General features: G+C 48.1%; 1 protein-coding gene and 2 non-coding genes across 3 annotated transcripts; 1 reads left to right on the forward strand and 2 right to left on the reverse strand.

The window, feature by feature from the left end:
* The first annotated feature begins 543 nt into the window (after window positions 1-543).
* On the forward strand, window positions 544-5,929 carry LOC144104745 (uncharacterized). The gene is made up of 2 exons (XM_077637914.1): window positions 544-612; window positions 1,492-5,929. The coding sequence occupies exons 1-2, from the start codon at window positions 570-572 to the stop codon at window positions 2,601-2,603; spliced, it is 1,155 nt and encodes a 384-aa protein (XP_077494040.1). The 5' UTR covers window positions 544-569; the 3' UTR covers window positions 2,604-5,929.
* A 4,289-nt stretch (window positions 5,930-10,218) lies between these two features.
* TRNAT-AGU (transfer RNA threonine (anticodon AGU)) lies at window positions 10,219-10,292 on the reverse strand. The gene has a single exon. It is a non-coding gene; the product is annotated as a tRNA-Thr (tRNA).
* Window positions 10,293-10,759: 467 nt separating this feature from the next.
* TRNAT-AGU (transfer RNA threonine (anticodon AGU)) lies at window positions 10,760-10,833 on the reverse strand. Its single transcript has one exon. It is a non-coding gene; the product is annotated as a tRNA-Thr (tRNA).
* Window positions 10,834-18,764: the final 7,931 nt, after the last annotated feature.

Consider the following 18,764-nt stretch of genomic DNA (forward strand, 5'->3'; position numbering starts at 1 on the left):
TCATCGAGGTGGCGGTCAGACTTGTGTGCCTGGTTGCGACAACAACACGCTGAGAGACAAGAACGTTTCATTTCATGCGTTCCCTGCAAATGAAAAAGAAAAAAAGGAGTGGGTGAGAAGAATCAACCGCCAGGGAAGTGCTAGTCGCTTCTCTTTGTGGCACCCTTCTAAACACCGGATATGCAGAGCCCACTTCAACGTAAGTGGACGCCGTGGTTATATGGACCGGCTGCCATAAATTTTCCCCCATAAATTCATCAATCAACTATCTCCTTCCTTTAATACCGGTAAGTGCATATATTCATACGGTTATTGCATATTATCATAACTTCCAAATCCTTTCCAGTCGCGAAACGCAAGAAGACGAGCTCCAAGACTGCCTGTGCCAGCCCGGTGCTCCTTCTGAACGATTTGGAGATCGGCTGCATAGTTGACGTGCCCCTATGCGATCAACGTAAGCAACGCTTTAACTGTGCCATCTTTTTTCTGATGCTTCGACTGTGTGTGCGCATTTTCATGAAAGTGTTTTGTACGCAGAGAGCGACGCAGTTTCCAAGGGGCCCACCCAGATGACCTTCGGTGCACCGGCTTCGCCTCACACGGAAACGGAAGGTTAGTGGTGGTTAAAAATTGTCGATTTCTACATTCCACTATGAAAACTTATTTTTAGCTTTTAACGGACCCCTATCGCGCCCACTGATACCGGGGTCCACGGGTATTGTGGCAACCGGTATATTAATAGCAAGCGGCTTCATCCAGTGAAAACTGACAAAACTTTTTCCCGCGAAGCCAGTTTTGTGCGAGCTTTCGCAGCTAGCCAGGGATGTCTGCATGTTAGGTTGCATGTTAGGAGTGACAGAACCTCGTGTTCTGTGACATAAATGTCATCGGCGATTTCTACCGTGCATATGTTACTACTTCAGCGAGTTTTATGATAAACGCGGTACCTCTTCCACCAGAGCACGCATTGTGAAACTTACCCATTTCATTTCTTTTTCTTCGACATTATTCCCTTCACCCCAGCTTGGTGAAATGTCACAAAAGTCAGGCTATCCAAATGTAGTGCAAATTTGGCGAACCTGCTGGGTGCATGAAACCTAGTATTTATGTATTTTTGTTCACTACGGATATGGTCATGCAGCATGATTGGCGATTCCACACCAGTACACTGGTAGCACAAGCTGCGTCGTCAAACTGCATGCTCAGGAGGGGAAACAAACAGCTCATGAGGTTTAGAAGTATAACTGGATAGTATTGATCTGGGCTTGCTGGTTGGTAAGCTGCTTGCACAGGTGGATCAGTGGAGTGAAAGAGAGTTGGGCTGTATGACTTCGTCCTCCTGGTTCTTTGTTGTCTGTATATCAATGTAAGCCGAGAGCAAAGGCTCAGAACACCCATTGTGGGCTGAAGTGACTATTTCAAAACCTGAAATCTGCATTAAAGCAGGGCCTAACTGTTCACATATCATTAAACAGTTCTCTTTTTTTTTAGGTGCCGACCACTCTTTCTTCATGGGGCCTCCAGATGCAGCATCTGCTGCCACACTAAGAAAAGTCGCCCACCTTCTCGAACACTGCGAAAAACTCGAGCATGAAAATAGCTTGCTCCGCAAAGACAAATCTGAGCTCCAGAAAGAGGTCGAGGATCTGAAGTCTCAGTTGCACGATGTGAAAGTTGAGGCACTCAAAGAGAAACTAAAGCTAAAAGATCGTGTCTCCAAAGTTCACGATTTTGTTTCAGATGAGAAATTACTAGTGTTTTATACGAGCTTCAACTCCTTCAAAAAATTTGATGCGTTCGTTGAACATGTTGAATGCATGTACCAGGCACTGAAAACGGGTGCTGGCAGGCCACCAGCACTGACAATGAAAGAGCAGCTTATTGCAGTGCTTTGCAGGCTCAGAGTTGGCTTGCTAGAGCAGGATTTGGCATATCGCCTGAAAGTGTTTGTGACGACCATGAGTGCTATGTACTCATTTTGGGTCAATTTTTTGTATGAAATGCTGATCCAGGTACCAATGTGGCCATCACGTAACACAGTGGACCTGTTCATGCAAGACAATTTTAAAGAATTGTACCCATCTACACGCATTGTACTGGACTGCACAGAAATTTTTATCGAGAACCCATCTGACTACAAAACACAAAGCGACACTTTCAGCTCGTATAAAGGACATAACACCGCAAAAGGGCTCATTGGCATCACTCCAAACGGCTTCGTTTCTTTCGTGTCTAATCTTGCTCCTGGAAGACTTTCTGATCGAGAAATCACAAGACACAGTGGCCTGTATGAGTTGCTCAAGGAAGGGGACAGTGTAATGGCGGATAGAGGATTCCTCATTGAAGATGACCTCCGTCAGCTTGGAGTCAAATTAAACATGCCACCCATGTTGAATGGCCACACGCTGTTGTCATTGGCAGATGAGTTAGCAACACGGCAGATAGCCGGTTTGCGAATCCATGTTGAGCGTGTCATCAGGGAAGTTAAAAACTTCAGGATACTCCGTGCTGTCTTTCCTAATGTTATGGCAGAGAAGCTGAACAAGATATGGAAAATTTGTTATCTCAATAATTTCATGCATGAGCCCATTCTAAACCGATGAGCGATGGTGGCGTTTTTAATGTTTTGTATGTTGTGCATGGTCTGCTGTAACGCAGGGGTGCTCAAACTTTTTAGCTTTCTCAGTTGAAGAAAGACCAACTTTATTTGGCTAAAATGCAGTTGGCTTCTAACATGTTTCATTTATGTTTTGGCCAGCTTCGGTCACGGAGCCTGTCTTGGAAAGATTTGTTTTATGGGGGTTTAACGTCCCAAAGCGGCTGAGGCTATGAGGGACCTCGTAGAAAAGGGCTCAGGAGATTTCGACCCCCTGGGGTTCTTTAACGTGCACTGACATTGCACAATACATGGGCCTCTAGAATTTTGCCTCCATCGAAATTCGACCGCTGCAACTGAGACTTAAAAAGCTGCTGGCCGACATATTTAAAAGGGGTACGCAAACTGCACAGCACCTGAACAAATACTTAAATTCAGTTATGACTGGCTGTATAGTAAGATAGCAGTAAGCAGCTACAGCATTAGTCCCAAAATACTTGGCTAAGGCAGATGAAGACATGCATGAACATAGGTGCTTGGGGAATCTAGGAAGTGCTCCAAGAAACCAGAGTTCCACAAAATGCAGTTTGAGAATCCCTGCTGCAGTGCAAGGCATTGAACTTGCATTGAAGTACACTACTTCATGCACAGCAGACTAGAGCAGCATTTCTTGCTCTGCTTAAGTCTGAAATCACTGTACAGGCTACATAGGGCTGCAATGTCTTATTTCTGTGTCAGTGTTGTGCAAATGATTTGAGCATAGAATGTGGCAGTACTATATCCGAGTCATGACTTGAAACCAAATCACCAGTCTCATTGCTGAACTACACAGACAAGATGGAAAGTTGTTTGTAGCCATCGTCTTTTCTACCAGAGATTGTCTTTCCTAACCTTTTGGAATGAAATCTTAGTGAATTTCACTTTGTCATTTTTACATGTGTTAGTGACGTGCTCCTATTTTTCAAAAAATTGTGATATGTACATGTATTGTATATGAGTGTACTGTATATGTAAAAAATTTGTATATGTATGCGAGTATTCCGTGCCAATGAAATTTGAGAGCTTTATTACCAACTCTTATGTAATGTCCTGCATGGAACTCTTGAGAACAAACTTATATGAATCAATGCTATCGCACTCAATATTAGCTGAAATACTCTAGATGCGGCAGTTTTGAGCTTGGTCGTCAAAGCAGTGCGAGCCCAGTGCTGCTCGGAACTTGTGCATTAACCCCTCAGAGCAGAGTTCAAATTATCCTGAATATGCGCTTTGGGCACTCCCTATGACTAAACATTGATTTACTGTAAAGCATAAGCCTTCGTTGGTTCACTCCACGTATGTTACAAGACGTATTGAGTGAAAGAGTACCTACACTACGGAGAACACACTTGTCACTTTGCAAAGATTTTGCTTGCAACTTTCAATGTGGTTTCCTTACAGAGACCAATGTGAGGTCACTATCATCATCAAGTATAGTAAATGTTCAAGTATGTAGCTGCCCAGGTTCCTGGGACTAAGAGTGCATTATGTATGTGTTCAATGACAGGGTAGCAAGATGTGTGGTGCTTGACATTTACTTTTTTACACACCGATTAGTTGCTAGTTGCACACACATTTAAAGAGGTGGTGGCAACACATGCACATGGTCATAATGATATTACACAGAAAAACACTTTCTTCATGGAGACTAATGGCATACAAGATATTTAAAAACCAAATATATGTAAGTATGAACACATGCCAAAGCATGTTATGAGTCCAAGCATCTTTGTCCTGCAGAGCAATGTAACTGAAATAAGTCATAATAAGAAATTGAAATTCACACACAAGCACAGTGCTCTTGGTAGATCTTGTAGCATTTTAGAAGACATGGCAGCATTTTGGAAAACCCAAAGCAAGCTGTCAAAAGTGATCCTCTGAAAAGTGCAGTCTGTGCCATTATCAACCACAAAATCACACCAGGAGAGTCCAGTCAAAGCCATTTGCCCCTGGACCTGGTAAAAGTACTTGTGCATTGGTTTAAGAACATCATTCTTCAGGTAGGATGCCGTATTCACAGCATTTGCTAATTCACACCATTCCTTGGCAGCTGAGATGGTCGTAACTTCAAGGAGACCAAAATCTCTTCCCTCCTCTACAACACGGTCAGGCGTTGCACCAAGAACAGGGACACTAGGGTTGGCACACAACCCACAACAGTAACTCCTAACTGGCACTGTTCTCTTCCCTATGTAACGCTGCACGGCTGCATCTTCATTCCTTAAACCATCAGCCATGTATTCGGTCTGCATCTGGCTAGACCCGAACAGCCTCTTGAAAAACTTCTCATCAGCTGGCTTCTGCCGTGACACCACATCTCTGAAGTGTGAAGCAGTCAGGCGCTTGGATCTCTCGAAGTTCCATGTTGTAGAGCCGCTTTGCATCCTAGTCACTTGCTCAAGGGCCCATGAGTCTTCTAAAGTAAGCTCACAGGAGCCAAACTTGTACCCAGCTGGCACATGCTCAACCCACAGGGATTGCACCGGTAACCTGATTGGCATCTGGCTAAGAGCCTCCTCGTGAAGTGTTCTTTTCACTGGTACGGGCAGAAAGTGGTTGTCCTCCAGCGTCTTGCATAGCATGGCGTATGGAATATTTTTCTGTGTCTGATGCATTCTCTTAATATGGTCTTCTGTCACTCTCAGAGAAACTGGTTTCTTGAGTCAGATGCCTGCCCCAGCTTTCATTGGCATGTTTCACAAAACGTAGTTGTGAGAACTCGTGTGTGTGCACATTGGCCTTCTTAGCCCCAGTACCCCATGCTCTGGGTTTGTCTGTACAAGACTGCGTGTCTCGCACGTAGGCTGCCCCAGAACGCTTCAGGTCTAGTACAAACCATAGTAATGCAACTACATGTTTACAAACACCTGCAGCTCCAGCCCGGCAGTTGCAGGTTCCTTGAACCACAGTTCCATTTGACAAGAGCACAGCAGCAGTGTTATATGATTTTGCCAAAGAGAACGATGCCTCCACGGTTGCTTTAACAAAAGTGGACCTGTCAGCCTTGCAAATAAGAACATTGTGAACCTTCTCTGATTTAAACACCCTGTATCCGCTTACAGTGTGTTTCTGAGCACCATGTGCATTCTGATGTGCCAAGATTTCTTGCTCCGAGAACCCATCCGGCACGTCTTTTAACTGCTTTGTCCATGGTCCTTTCGGTAACCTTTCTTCAAGAGGAATTGCATTATGAATGGTTCGTAGTGGTACCTGCACCATGGGTATAAGCAAGTGTCAAGATGTTTTCCTTGGCACTCCACATATAAACAGAGCATGCAAGCATACACAGCTGAACATGGGATCACCAATGCGATCTTAAAATAAAAGAGTATTCATGCATTGTTTTGTTCAATTGTGGCAAGCATGCTTGAAAAGCAACGCTGAACCAGTTTCGTTTACTACGCGCGGCCGTGAAGAATGTTGCACATGTACGGGCTCGGTAAACCACTAGCTAACTTAAAACTCTGAGGCCGCCCTATGCAAAGTACTGGCGCGTCCATGTTTTTCAGGTTAGTCAAAACATCCGCCCGTTTTTTTTTTTTTCGACCGCGTTCGCGTTACTTGTAGCCACCGAGGCACGTTCATATTTTGGCTGCGTCTATCTGCACTCCATGGTAGTAAGACATGGAGACCGAGATGGTATGAGCTGTCAAACTCGTTGAATATGGCACAAACAGCAACTGCTATCTGTATCGAGATGCTATGCTCATCTACACAGAATGTAACAGTGCTAATACAAGAGCTTGGTTCTGCTTCGTACTTGCTGCGCGCTATTCAAACAACACTACAGACAAGAAAATGCGCTGGCACAAGCTAAGCGCCAACTCAACTACTTACTTCTTGCAAGATGTACGTTATTAACGTATGCTCTGTCCGTTTCTTGCGACCATATACTTGTTTCAGAGTCGTCCGTAGAATAAATATACATTAAATAGCACGCTGTAACCAAAAGACTGAATGGGCAGTGCTCGATAACGACGTATTTTGCTAAAATACAGCGCATACATTCTCGCAAGAGGGTGTCGCACTGTTTCAACAAGCATGAATGTACTGTACGGTACGTACTACGCCTGCCGCCGGGACAGCCGCACAAACTTGGAAGGTTCGCGACGGGCGACCAGTAAATAAATGCACTGTTAGCGCGTGCTCACCAGCAAAACAAGCCTGCTAGCGGTAGGATTGCGCTCGTGCCTTCTGCAGCATAGATATATAAAACGCTGACAACGGTGTTGCTCTGCAACGCAAGCTGCGAGCGCGCGGCACTGGCACATGTGTGCGCTTCTCGTTCGCTCACGTGCGAAATACTCGCTTCGCGCTCGTAGCGTCGGCTGCATAACCACAGAAAAGTTGTACGGCAATGTAAAAATCACTTGTGCGGCGCAAATATGCAGCAAAAGTATTACTAGCACTCCAAAAAACTTTTTTTACCTGCTGTTGCGCGGCGACCATCCGGCGGCTCCTGCCCGGCAACCTCGCTCACAATTCCCAGCCTGCTTTGCGGCGGTCGCGTAGGGGGCGCGCGCAACTTTCCGAAATGGTCCATTCAGGGCATCTAAACAAAGACGGCCAAAAGCTCGGAGGTCTTTTTAAACCAATTCTAGAACACGAAAATGCGATTGCATTTGGAAGTGGGCACACAGTGATTCCAAAGGACCCACAAAAGATTGCCAGTATAGACCCACCCCAGAAAATGGATTAAGGTGAGTTGATAGATTAGTGGCAGATTAACGTGGATTAGTGTATTCCCGTGCGATAATCCAATGGAAGGTAACATTCTAGTCATACGAGTTTCATATTTGACAGCGCTGATGAAGTCTCGTCTCTCTCCGGGGCCAGCGGTGGACCGCAGGGTCTTGACGCCGTCTACTCAGTGCTGCCGCTTCGGCGGCACGCATTGCGGGGTCTCGACACTGACGTCATTTGGCCTCGCATTCTGCGCTGTGTGAAATCACGCTTGCTGGGCAGCAGTGTTGGTTATCGCCGGCGGCATCCGGGCGAGTTGCGCTGCACACAGCAGTGGTGAAGAGGACAGCGCCTTTCCCTCACTTCCTTGCAACTGTCTCCCTTCGCGTGTTCTCCTCGCCTCTGCGGACGCCCAAGAGACCATCATCTTGGGGCTTGAGGCAATAACAGCTGTCGCTTTAAAATGTAGAGCAATATATATGGAGGGAAAGGAAAAGGTAGTACAGGCCTTACAAGGGCTGGCATGACCCGCTCGCCGGCACCGCTCACAGTTTGGGGAAATGCACCGGTGTTGCCCCATCACTGGTGTGCAGATGGCCGCAAAGCCGCCGCGTGCGCTTGTATTCCGCGACGTTTGCCCCTGGTTTGGTTGGACCAAATATGCACTATTCAGTCATCATCATCAGCCTGAATACACCCAGTGCAGGGTAAAGGCCTCTCCCATGTCTCTCCAATTAACCCTGTCCTGTGCCAGCTGCGGCCACCGTATCCCCGCAAACTTCTTAATCTCATCCCCCAACTAACTTTCTGTTGCCCCCTGCTGCTACGCTTGCCTTCTCTTGGTGTCTAGTCCGGTGACCTTTAAGGACCAGAGGTTATCTTGCCTTCGCATTACGTGCCCTGCCAAAGCCCATTTCTTCCTCTTGAGTTCGACTAGGATGTTATTAACCCGCGTATGTTCCCTCACCCACTCTGCCCGCTTCCGGTCCCTTAACGTCACACCCATAGTTTCTTTCCATAGCTCGCTGCGTTGCCCTCAATTTATGTTGAACCCTTTTCGTTAGCCTCCACGTTTTAGCCCCATAGGCGCTCCCATTGCACTGCTGCAAAAGAGAGTCACCGATCATGACCAGTTTCGTCGGTTCGTCTCCATCGGCCAAGGACTCCCGGAAGCCCTTGATAAACACATGACTTCCGACACATCTTTTGTCATGCAGTTAGGATAGCGAGGGCCTCTACTTAGCTTTCCTTCCTCCATGCCGACAACGCTCGCAAAGAACTGTGTCCTTCGAACCATCGGCCTCAACCCCACACACCGTGCGATACTATTGAGGGTTGAGGCGGCGGCTCAGGGAGAATCCTGGTACGTTGACGAAGCGAACGCACCGAGCGGTGCGTCTGCTGACGTGGGGGCTCGTGCAACGTTACATTAGCTAGCTAGCCACTGGTGTATCCCTCGTCGCAGGTGCGTGCCGCGGCATGCACTTCGTCTGCGGAGCACTTGGAGTTCCTGTGCACTTGTGAATCGAGGCGCATGAAAAACGAAACCAAGCGGACAAGCAAAGCGCATAACCGCGAAACGGCAAAACATACCGAAACTCAGCTGGCCGCCTGTTGCGCCGCCAAGCAGAGGTTTTCTTTGGCTTCCAACATTCAGGTTGTCTTCTTTTCGTCTTCCTGTGATAAAACCGCACTAGCGGTTTGAAAACAAAACTTCTATGCTTCATTCCAAGCGCGTATACCCTTCATGCACTTTTGTGAGCCACAGATTCCGCGGAGTTTTTCGGGTATTTTGTCATCGCATTTGTACTTGCGAGACTGACATGTGGCGACGGAACCTGCATTTTAGTTCTTGCTTTTTCTACGTTACAATTACGAGCTTTCTTTTCAGTAGGAGTGGTCTTTTTGGTGATTTGAAGCTGGTTTTCTACCGATGCAAGCCGTCTTCAATTTCTCCTCAGTATCTTTAAGCGCCAGAGCTGCAGCCAGAAGAATTAAAAGGGGCAGGGAGATGATAGCGAGAAGTGCAGTGGGGAGTGATACTGAGAAAGGACAGGGCAGAGCTATGTACACTGTTTTGCAACATACAACCGCAACCTCATTTGTCAAACAGCTTCGTTTGTGAAACAGCTTTCATCAGCGAAAAACCACCTCTCGACCAATCTAGAGACCCTTGGGCCCCTAGTACCCCTGAAGCACGTTCTGCCCATTTGATCTCATTTGAATCTCCCGCATTTTCACCGTCGCGCCAAATTCACGCCCGATCCAGGCGCCATTGTTGCTAGGCGGCCGTCGCTCCAACCAACGTTTGCACCAATTGCCGCAACGGGGTGCTAGCTGTCCGTATCGGGGTCGTTTGTGTTGCGGCCGCTGCGAAGCGCGCGCAGGCTTTGTTGATCGCAATATAGTCGCGTGGCTTGCGTGTCAGCAGGAACTCGGAACTTTCGACATCTGCCCGAAATACCTAGGCGCTAGGAAGTGTACGCGAACTTGTCACGTACTGCAGTTGCGGGAAACCCAACTGTAAGAACGGCGGCGCCCCGAAGAATTGATCGTCGCACTTGCAGCTCCAACGCAACTGCCGTCTTGCGCTTACGCTGTCTGAGGAAAACGTTGGTCTGAGGAGGGCTGCATTTCGTGCGCCACGTAACGAGGAATGTACTAAAATGTCCTAAAAACCCTCAATGTCTCTCCAAGAACAGTGCAAGATCCTTTGCTTGCCGGATTAACAAGGCGTAACGCAATAGTTAGTATATTTGAGTTGTAAGATACAGAACTGGTCACGAATAAAATAACTGGTGCAAGCTTCGCAAACTGGGTGTAAAATGCAATTACGCTGTTGAGATATGCTTGTGCGCGTTTACAGAAAAAAAAAAGCGCCCGCATGCTGAACACGCGGAAGGCACCGGTGGGATTCGAACCCACGATCTCCTGTTTACTAGACAGGCGCTTTAACCAACTAAGCCACGGCGCCACAACGGTGGCGGAAAAATATCTTAGGAACACAAACAGCTTGTCGGGATTTTTTTCCTCCCGTTTATCTGCTGGGCATGAAACAAAAAAAAGGCACCGGTAAGATTCGCCCTGGCAATCCTATGCCACTGCCTACACGGACACAAGCAGATTCGCTTGAACAAAAGCCAAGGATGGCTAAATAATAAGAGTTGAGCAATGTGGCGCCTCTTGAACGCCTGATACTTTGTACACAAATCTCGTCAAAAACATAAGGTGCAAAAGAAAAGCTGTACAAAATAGTTCACTAAAGTCGTGAAAAGAAAAAAAATGCAGGGAGAAAAGCTGGTGAGCAGGACCTGGAGAAAACTTTCCCAGACTGTTCTTTCTGCGTTATTTATAACGGTTACTCATTTCAAGACAAAAAAGGTGCGGAATTATCACAAGGCAGTAGACACGAATCGAAATACGCTTTCGCGTTCATGCAAAAGGCACCGGTGGGATTCGAACCCACGATCTCCTGTTTACTAGACAGGCGCTTTAACCAACTAAGCCACGGCGCCAGTTGCGACTGCGCCGCATAAGATAAGATAATGACCTACTTCAACGACTGGTCCTAACTGTGTTCAGAGTTGTTTACTGTAATACCGCTTAGTATGGGGCTCTAGGCAGGCCACCAGGTGGTTCCAAGCGAATTTTGATGTGGGGACAGAGGTGTCTACCGCAGGAAGCGCGAGCGTGTTAGGGGTAGTGCCAGCTGACGCCGTGGCTCGCGTGGAGAGAAATCTCTGTGCTGGGATCGTAATGAAAGAAGAGCTTGTTTAATAAACTTAAGCAAAATACAGTTAGATAATAGAGCTACACTCCCCCCCCCCCCCCCCCCCCGCCTTATCAGGAAAGCGTAATTTCGACAACAATTCGGCAGAATGCGTGTGAGTATACGTTGCACCTCTAGTTTTAGCGCTTCGCTGCAACCCCGTGATTTCTCTACAACATTAAAGTGCTGAGACATACTACGTTGCAGACTGAGTCATAATTACATCTATGAGGCATGACTATGCTTAATATTTGTGCTAACCATATCTTACATTACATTACGTTACTTTTAAAGTGGTGAGTCATGCTACGTTGTAGAGTGATTTAGTCATGACAGGCATATTTTGAACAAACTCTGTACACTTTACCTTACGTTACTTGTAAAGTGTCGAGTCGTACTACGTTGCAGAATGATTAGGAGTCATGACTATGACTACGCGTCATGACGGCGCATACATTGTACAAACACATACATCTTACATTACGTTACTTGTAGAGTGCTGAATCATTATACGTTGGAGAATGGCTATGAGTCAGGACTATGACTACGAGTCATGAGTGTCATAGGTCGTAGTGTACGATACGTTTAGTCATTCATGACTGCACGTATTCGCTTGCATGCTTTGCGACATCGTACGCCGGCGTAAATTGTTTTTTTTTTGGGGGGGGGGGGGGAAGGAAATGGCGCAGTACCTGTCTCATATATCTTTGGACACCTGAACCGCGCCGTAAGGGAAGGGATAAAGGAGGGAGTGAAAGAAGAAAAGAAGAAAGAGGTACCGTAGTGGAGGGCTCCGGAATAATTTCAACCACCTGGGGATCTTTAACGTGCACTGACATCGCACAGCACACGGGTGCCTTAGCGTTTTTCCTCCATAAAAACGCAGCCGCCGCGGTCGGGTTCGAACCCGGGAACTCCGGATCAGTAGTCGAGCGCCCTAACCAATGAGCCACCGCGGCGGGTTACACTTGAAGTGCACCATCCGAATTTCGTGCAATGGACGGCGCCGGACGCCGGCTTTTGAGCTATTGGAACGTATAATGCTTTCGCATCGAAACTCCGCGCTGCCGCAGTGTTTTTGCACATCGCTTCAACTAACGCGGTGGCTGCAGCGCGCGTACCTATTGTTTCCACCGTTTGGCGCTCGCATCTTTCTATTCTTCCTCTTTTCTGTCTGCCCGTGGCAGTAACACTTGGCCCAGCGAAGCGCTGCTTTCGCGGTTATAACTTTATCCGTTAAAAGACGTAACACTGATTTCCATTTGGGGGATCTCAACGCATTCTGTGTATTAATTAACTTTATCATTGTCAAGTTATGCGCATAGGAAAAGTACCCTTTGCCCTTGATAACGGAAGATAATAAACTAGCGATACATCTCAGCGCGTGAGGCGGGCGTGAGGTGTATACGTATGAAGCATGCCTTCCGAGGCCAGGCACAAAGTCTGTGTTTGCTGAACCTGCTTGAGCCCTGCCGCGTCGGCCAATCTCTGAGGCCATGTATGGGGACTATGAACACCGCCTCGTGAATAGACCGCACCGCGGCACTGAACCGCCCATCCCGCGCGTAACGATTGTATCATGGTACATGGCGTGTATGGTCCCTGTTTTTGGAAGTCGCGGAATTAGATTGCAAAACATTTATTTCGTCAGAAAAAAGCAAAATGCAGATGATCCGTGCTAGGTGGCTAATCAGCCCACGGCTGACAGCGACCTGAGTAGCCCATTCAATGGCCCGGGTTTGAACACACAGTTCCGAGCTGACCAATACGGCCTCCCATTGCTCGAGACTAGGAACTTGCATTATAGATTCCGGTGGCGGCTCCTATTTACAGTTCAACAATATGTGATAGTAAGTGGCTATTTCACCACATATAGTGTACATTCCAGGTCGTATCACCGGGGCAGAATTTTGATAGTAAGGAGTCATGAAGGATCGCGTCTGGAGTCGCCTCCCAGATGGTTTCCTGCTCCTTACTTAAATAAAAATACAACAGGCGTTATCCAAACTTCGCACCAATTATTCGAAAAGTCTTCGAACACTTTAGAACATATTCGATTCGTTTCGAATAATTTGCAGCACTCGCTATTTGATTCGTTCGAATAATGTACTAGGAGGGTATTCGGTTCGTGTATCGAAATTTCCCAATATTCGCGCATCCCTAAAACCCTCCCACAGCATAAATAAGCGCCATCGTCGCATGATGATGCGTGACGTCATCATTGCGTCAATCATTTAGCGATCCGGTTGCACTGGCAGTTAGCACCGGTAAGGGCCAGTAAATTTTGTCTCTTTAATCGTATCCTGCGGGCACTAACAACCGCTACTATGCATGCAAGCTCTGTACAGGCGGGTGCTCATGCACCGAGCCGTGCACACTGCTGCATACCGTGCCTTCGCCTGCAGCGGGAAACAGCACTTTTTTTTTTTTGCAGGAAAGGAAAGAGCTCGTCGTTGTTGCAGTCTACGCGCACTGTGTGCGTGACATGCAACGATGACGTCACTTCGTCGCAGTGTTGCACTGGCCACGTGCAGTGAATCCTCGCGTTCGTGGGACACGTGTGCTTCTACGCGTTTTGTGAGGAAAAGAAACGAGCAGTGACTGTCGCACTCTCAGTGGACACGTGAACCGCGCCGTGGGAGGGAAGCAAGCAGTTCCAGAGGGTACTGAGAATGCGCTCCACTGTGGCCGTCCTCTCCAGATGGCCCTCGGAGTAGGTCCACTCGGCATTTAGTAGAATAGCTGCGCTCGCAATACATGTCCATACATTTTGTGCAAGCGCATTTTTTTTTCAACGGAAAGTCGTTTATAAACGCAATTTTCTCGCATAGTTAAAAAGAGACTAAGAAGTTTGCGGGGATAGAGTGGCCGCAGCTGGCACACGGCACGGTTAATTTGCCTTTTCATATGTATGACCGTCGGACACTATGTTTCCCCCCCCCCCCCTTATGTAATGTCCCCACGGGACCCTTAAGGGTTAATAAATTATGATGATGATGAGACATGGGAGGGGCCTTTGCCCTGCAGTGGGCGTATACAGTCAGGTTGATGACGGTGATGACGACAACAATCACATGTCCGCAGATCCCCCGTCAGGACGCTTCTAGTTTTCTGCTATTATCTGTCAAAAAAGCACACCATTCATTTTCTAGGCCTGTCTTATAATTAACTACTCGGTGCGGGCGCAGGACAAAATTTAAGAGTTATGTTTTGCTACACATCGGAAGTCATGATTTCCCATTCTCACACCTAAGCAGCCTTAAGTGTTTACGTGGAATTTTTTCTATGTTGTATTTAACGGCTACATTTTCACCTCTCTTTGTCCGCAAATTTTCGCCCTGTCCATTCCTCGGGAAGATGACTGCCTCGTATGCCCCCGCGGGGAATCGGCAGAAATTGATGCTCCTCCCCTAACCCCCCCCCCCCCCCCCCCCCCAAGAATAATCAGAAAATAGGCGCGTAGCGATCACCCCATCAGAAGATATCGATATCCACCAATATGTCCTTGTGACCTGGTATGCAAGTAATACAAGCTTATGCAAAGGACACTCGCTCATGTACTATAGAAATACTGCAATAAGTGCGGCAATAACAACTACAGTGTTGCTAAAGCCTGGCTCTAATTTCGGAAGCAGTGAAGCGCGATAAGGATAGCAAAGATTTAGGGGGTCCTTTGACGGGGAAAGTCGCTTCGTCCTTGAGTTGTATCCGACTCTAGGAGCTGATTTAGAGACGGGGATACCACTCCCCATTTCTCCCCAAGTGACGATTTTCTGAGAGGAAAGCACATTGGCCTCCACTTTTTCGCCGAAGAGCATTAAAGAAATGCTTGGGCATATAGGACCGGCCCCCAACCACCCTCCCTCCTAATGTTGCCCAGAACCGCCCAAAATCCACCCTTGCTGATCGCTTATGTGTATAGCATTTTATTCATTGTAATTAAGGTTCGAACCCCAGCGCCGCCGGTTACCCACCGGTGATGCAATGGGTACAAGCTTTCCCCACGGTCTGGTGCTCGGCTTATTTACGGTGAAATGCTTGGGAAATGGGTCTTCGACCCCACCTTGAAAATTTTAAAATATCTTGTGCCATGGCGCTCTTTGACCATTGATGCCCTTGCGTCATAAAAATCCATCATCATCATCATCATTGTAATTAAGAAGTGTAGACGACGGTACACTCCGCGCCTGGAGTGTTCGCGTACATTTTCTCCTGCACAACTCCCCTCGCGGGACTACGCTCGCCTATCGGCGACCCTCGTAACGCGATCGCTCGTATTCGGCAACCGGCGATGACGTCAGCAGACCGGCGCTAAACGGGCCGGAACGAATGCATCGTGTCGGCAACGTCACGCGCCAGCGGCTACCATTGCATTCGCGACGGGCGTAAATTTAACATCATCGCGCGGAACGCCGCCAGCTTCGGCGGTACCTCGGCGACTTCGGTCAGGCAGAACGCGTGTAATTGACGTGTGCGCCAAAGTATGCGCGGATGTGGAGCAGCGCCCGTCTCGAAGCCCAACAGGCGCCATCTGCATATCAGCTGAGGCGTGCAGGCGAGCGATATACGCGGGCCCTACAGGCGCGCGCGCTGTGAGCGGGTGCGCCGGAATGTCCTTGGAGTAATTTATTCCCGCGGAAACTGTCTTCGCATCCAACGGCGCCGAGAAGCCGTAGGAGATTGGCAAACAAGCGGCCGCTTCCAGGCTGCTTTCACGGCCTGTAACGGGTCACTTGCGTTCCGGCTGGTTAAGCCGCGGAGCTAGCAGTGGAGGTGTTCGCACTGTGAGTCGGGGTCGCTGCATAGGTTTGAACCGTGTGACAGGGGAATAATTAACATCCGAGTAGCGGCCTATAGAGCGCTATAGTTGTTATTCGGCGCTTGAAGCTATTGTCAGACGACTGGGCTCTAGCCCCCTCATATCATTTATATTGAAGCTACAGCAGCTGCTATAGAAGCTGTTACACATCACAGAATCGTTAGAGTTGGTCCTCTATATGCTTTCATTTGAAACAGCCTTACAGGACCAAATATAGCGCAGGGGAGCGCTTTTTTGCCAAACGGCCGGTCGGTACAATTTTATGAGTCCAACGTTTACGGCAGCGCCGACTCGCCCTGAAGACGGGGCCGCTTCCTGCGCAGTCGTCCTTTGCCGCCCCGGCATCGAGTTGGCTCGAATGACGTCATTCCAGCCCCGCGCACGGAGACGACGCGTGTTGCGACCGTGCAGCACTCAAGCTCGAAGCGCTCGCGCGAAGAGTGTTTGCTGGGCTTCCTATCTTACGAGGAGCCGAGCGCTTACCGTATTTACTCGAGTATAGGCACGCCACGGACGGATGTCGACCCTGAGTTATATATAGGGACCGAATCAAAATAAAACGAAGCTACATTTACTCAAACCAGGCCGTATATTTAGGGGCAAATTAAATTATAAATTTTCGAGCGAAAAAATTCTCTTATTTGACATGTCGCACGTATCTCTTGCGCGCCTCTAAGTTGCTGACACTTCACGGAACAGAGATAGCAGTGGCAAAGGACGTATTAGAGGTCACAGCATGAAATGGACAGGGAGCGCAGGGGTGCTTTTCTTCGGTGAGGAAAAAAAGTTGACCCGCATGATTCCGGTAAATATTTATTTTTTAGCCGCCGCGGTGGCTCAGTGGTTATGGCGCTCGGCTGCTGGCCCGAAAGACGCGGGTTCGATCCCAGCCGTGGCGGTCGAATTTCAATGGAGGCGAAATTCTAGAGGCCCGTGTACTGTGCGATGTCAGTGCACGTTAAAGAACGCCAGGTGGTCGAAATTTCCGGAGCCCTCCACTACGGCGTCCCTCGCAGCCCGAGTCGCTTTGGGACGTTAAAGCACATAAACCAAACGAGTCGGACAAGTATTTCTGATAAAAATAAAAAGTCGACTTATATTCGATTAAATACGGTAAGCACAGAGGAAGCGGCAGGCACGACGTGATGTTTTGCGTACTTTGCACGAACAAGTCTGGGAGCCGCTCGGCAGTGAAACAGCGAGGTCACCCGTGGCGAAGCAGCAACACGACAACGCACGAAGGTCGCCGTTGTGGAGGTCTCTGGGCTGATTCCGTCTGATCAAGAAATAAATTCTAAGTACGATTACGATTTATTTTAAGTACGATTACGCTTCTCCCTGATGCGACTCTGTCGGTGTCTCAGGCACTGCAGGCTCACTGCTTTGCTTTGCTTGGTCGTCGGCACGTCTGGCGACGATCTTAGTTCGTTAGTAGTATTAGCTAATGTAGACGGTGATGCGCAATGCACAGCACACGAGAATGCGTAGATTGGTACGATAGCAGCATTAGTAGAAGAAGACGACGGTGTGCAATGCACAAAGGACTCACTTCCAGCCAACGGCGTCGGCCGATTCTCATGAGCCTGCTAGGGTGACAATGCAAGGAGTGGCGGATGAATGTGGATATCCCCGACGATCCCATGGTCCGTCGAGGATATTCCACTCCCTGCATTGTCAGGCTAGCAGATGAATGGGAATCGGCCGACGCCATTGGCTGGAAGGGAGGTGCTTTGAGGGGAAAAGCCGCTTTGTTACTGAGTTGTGTCCGACTATAGTAAACTATTTTCTGTCCGCGCATTACGGTCAGCTCTTACTCGCTGCCACCCCTTTCTTTGCAGAATAGAGTTCCTTGCTCTGTTTAGGAAACATGTCTGACTACTTTTGTTTGTCGTCGCTGCGGTGCAGCTTTCATGTCAGTTTCCATCAAACTGCCCCCCCCCCCCCCCCCTCGCGCTTGGTGACAGAAACGTGGCAGTGGAGTAAAGATCCTCGTCATGACGATGATCATCACCATCAGCCTGACTACGCCCACTGCAGGGCAAATGCCTCTTCCATGTCTCTCCAATCAACCCTGTCCTTTGTCAGCTGCGCCCACCCTATCGCCACAGACTTCTTAATCTCATCCGCCCACCTAACCTTCTGCCGCCCCCTGCTACGCTTACTTTCTCTTGGAATCCATTCCGTTACCTTTATAAGTACCAGCGGTTATCTTTGTCTTCGCATTACATGCCCTACACAAGCGCGTTTCTTTGCTTGGATACAACGCGGTGCCCATAATTTCCCGTGATTTGTCACGTTCTGTTTACATCGGAAAAGGCATTTAGTACCTTTTCTCTTTCCAAGCCAGAACAGGTGATTGCATTACAAAACAGAAGTACTGCATGTCCTTCATCCGTCACCGGAAAGCTTCGCCCCTTGCCTCTGTCATATTTCATACCTTCCTTGCGAGCAAGACATTTCCATATTGTTAATACTGAGGCTCACTGCAGAACGCATTGCCAGAAACAGAGTACTGCAGAGCACTCTGAACTTTAGCACCGTAGAGTTCCTTCGAAAAACGAAACGCATTCCCTTTTGACTCTTCGAGCATACATGTGGCCTAAATTACGCCGTGAAGGATTCGGGCCCAACACAAACTTTGATTATTACACATTCATTTATTTCTTACATATTAATTTTATCGTCCGCCCCGGAGAGGAATTTCAGCTGGCAGTGGGTACAAGACTAAGAAAACAGCGAACACGAGGAAAGCTGTAGGTACATCAACTATCGTTTTCATGTAAGTCACAAAATATTAATTGAAGTTTCACAAAAACGTGGTAACTCAAAACGTGTGGCAATATTGTTATTACCTGAAC

Source organism: Amblyomma americanum, chromosome 9 (assembly GCF_052857255.1).
Source record: "Amblyomma americanum isolate KBUSLIRL-KWMA chromosome 9, ASM5285725v1, whole genome shotgun sequence".
NCBI lineage: Eukaryota > Metazoa > Arthropoda > Arachnida > Ixodida > Ixodidae > Amblyomma > Amblyomma americanum.

What these genes read in the sequence shown, in the direction of transcription:
- LOC144104745 (XM_077637914.1), top strand. Translation starts at nt 570, where the DNA reads ATGACCTTCGGTGCACCGGCTTCGCCTCACACGGAAACGGAAG. An exon ending in GCCTCACACGGAAACGGAAG is followed by an intron (nt 613 to 1,491) that starts GTTAGTGGTGGT and finishes CTTTTTTTTTAG; the next exon opens with GTGCCGACCACTCTTTCTTC.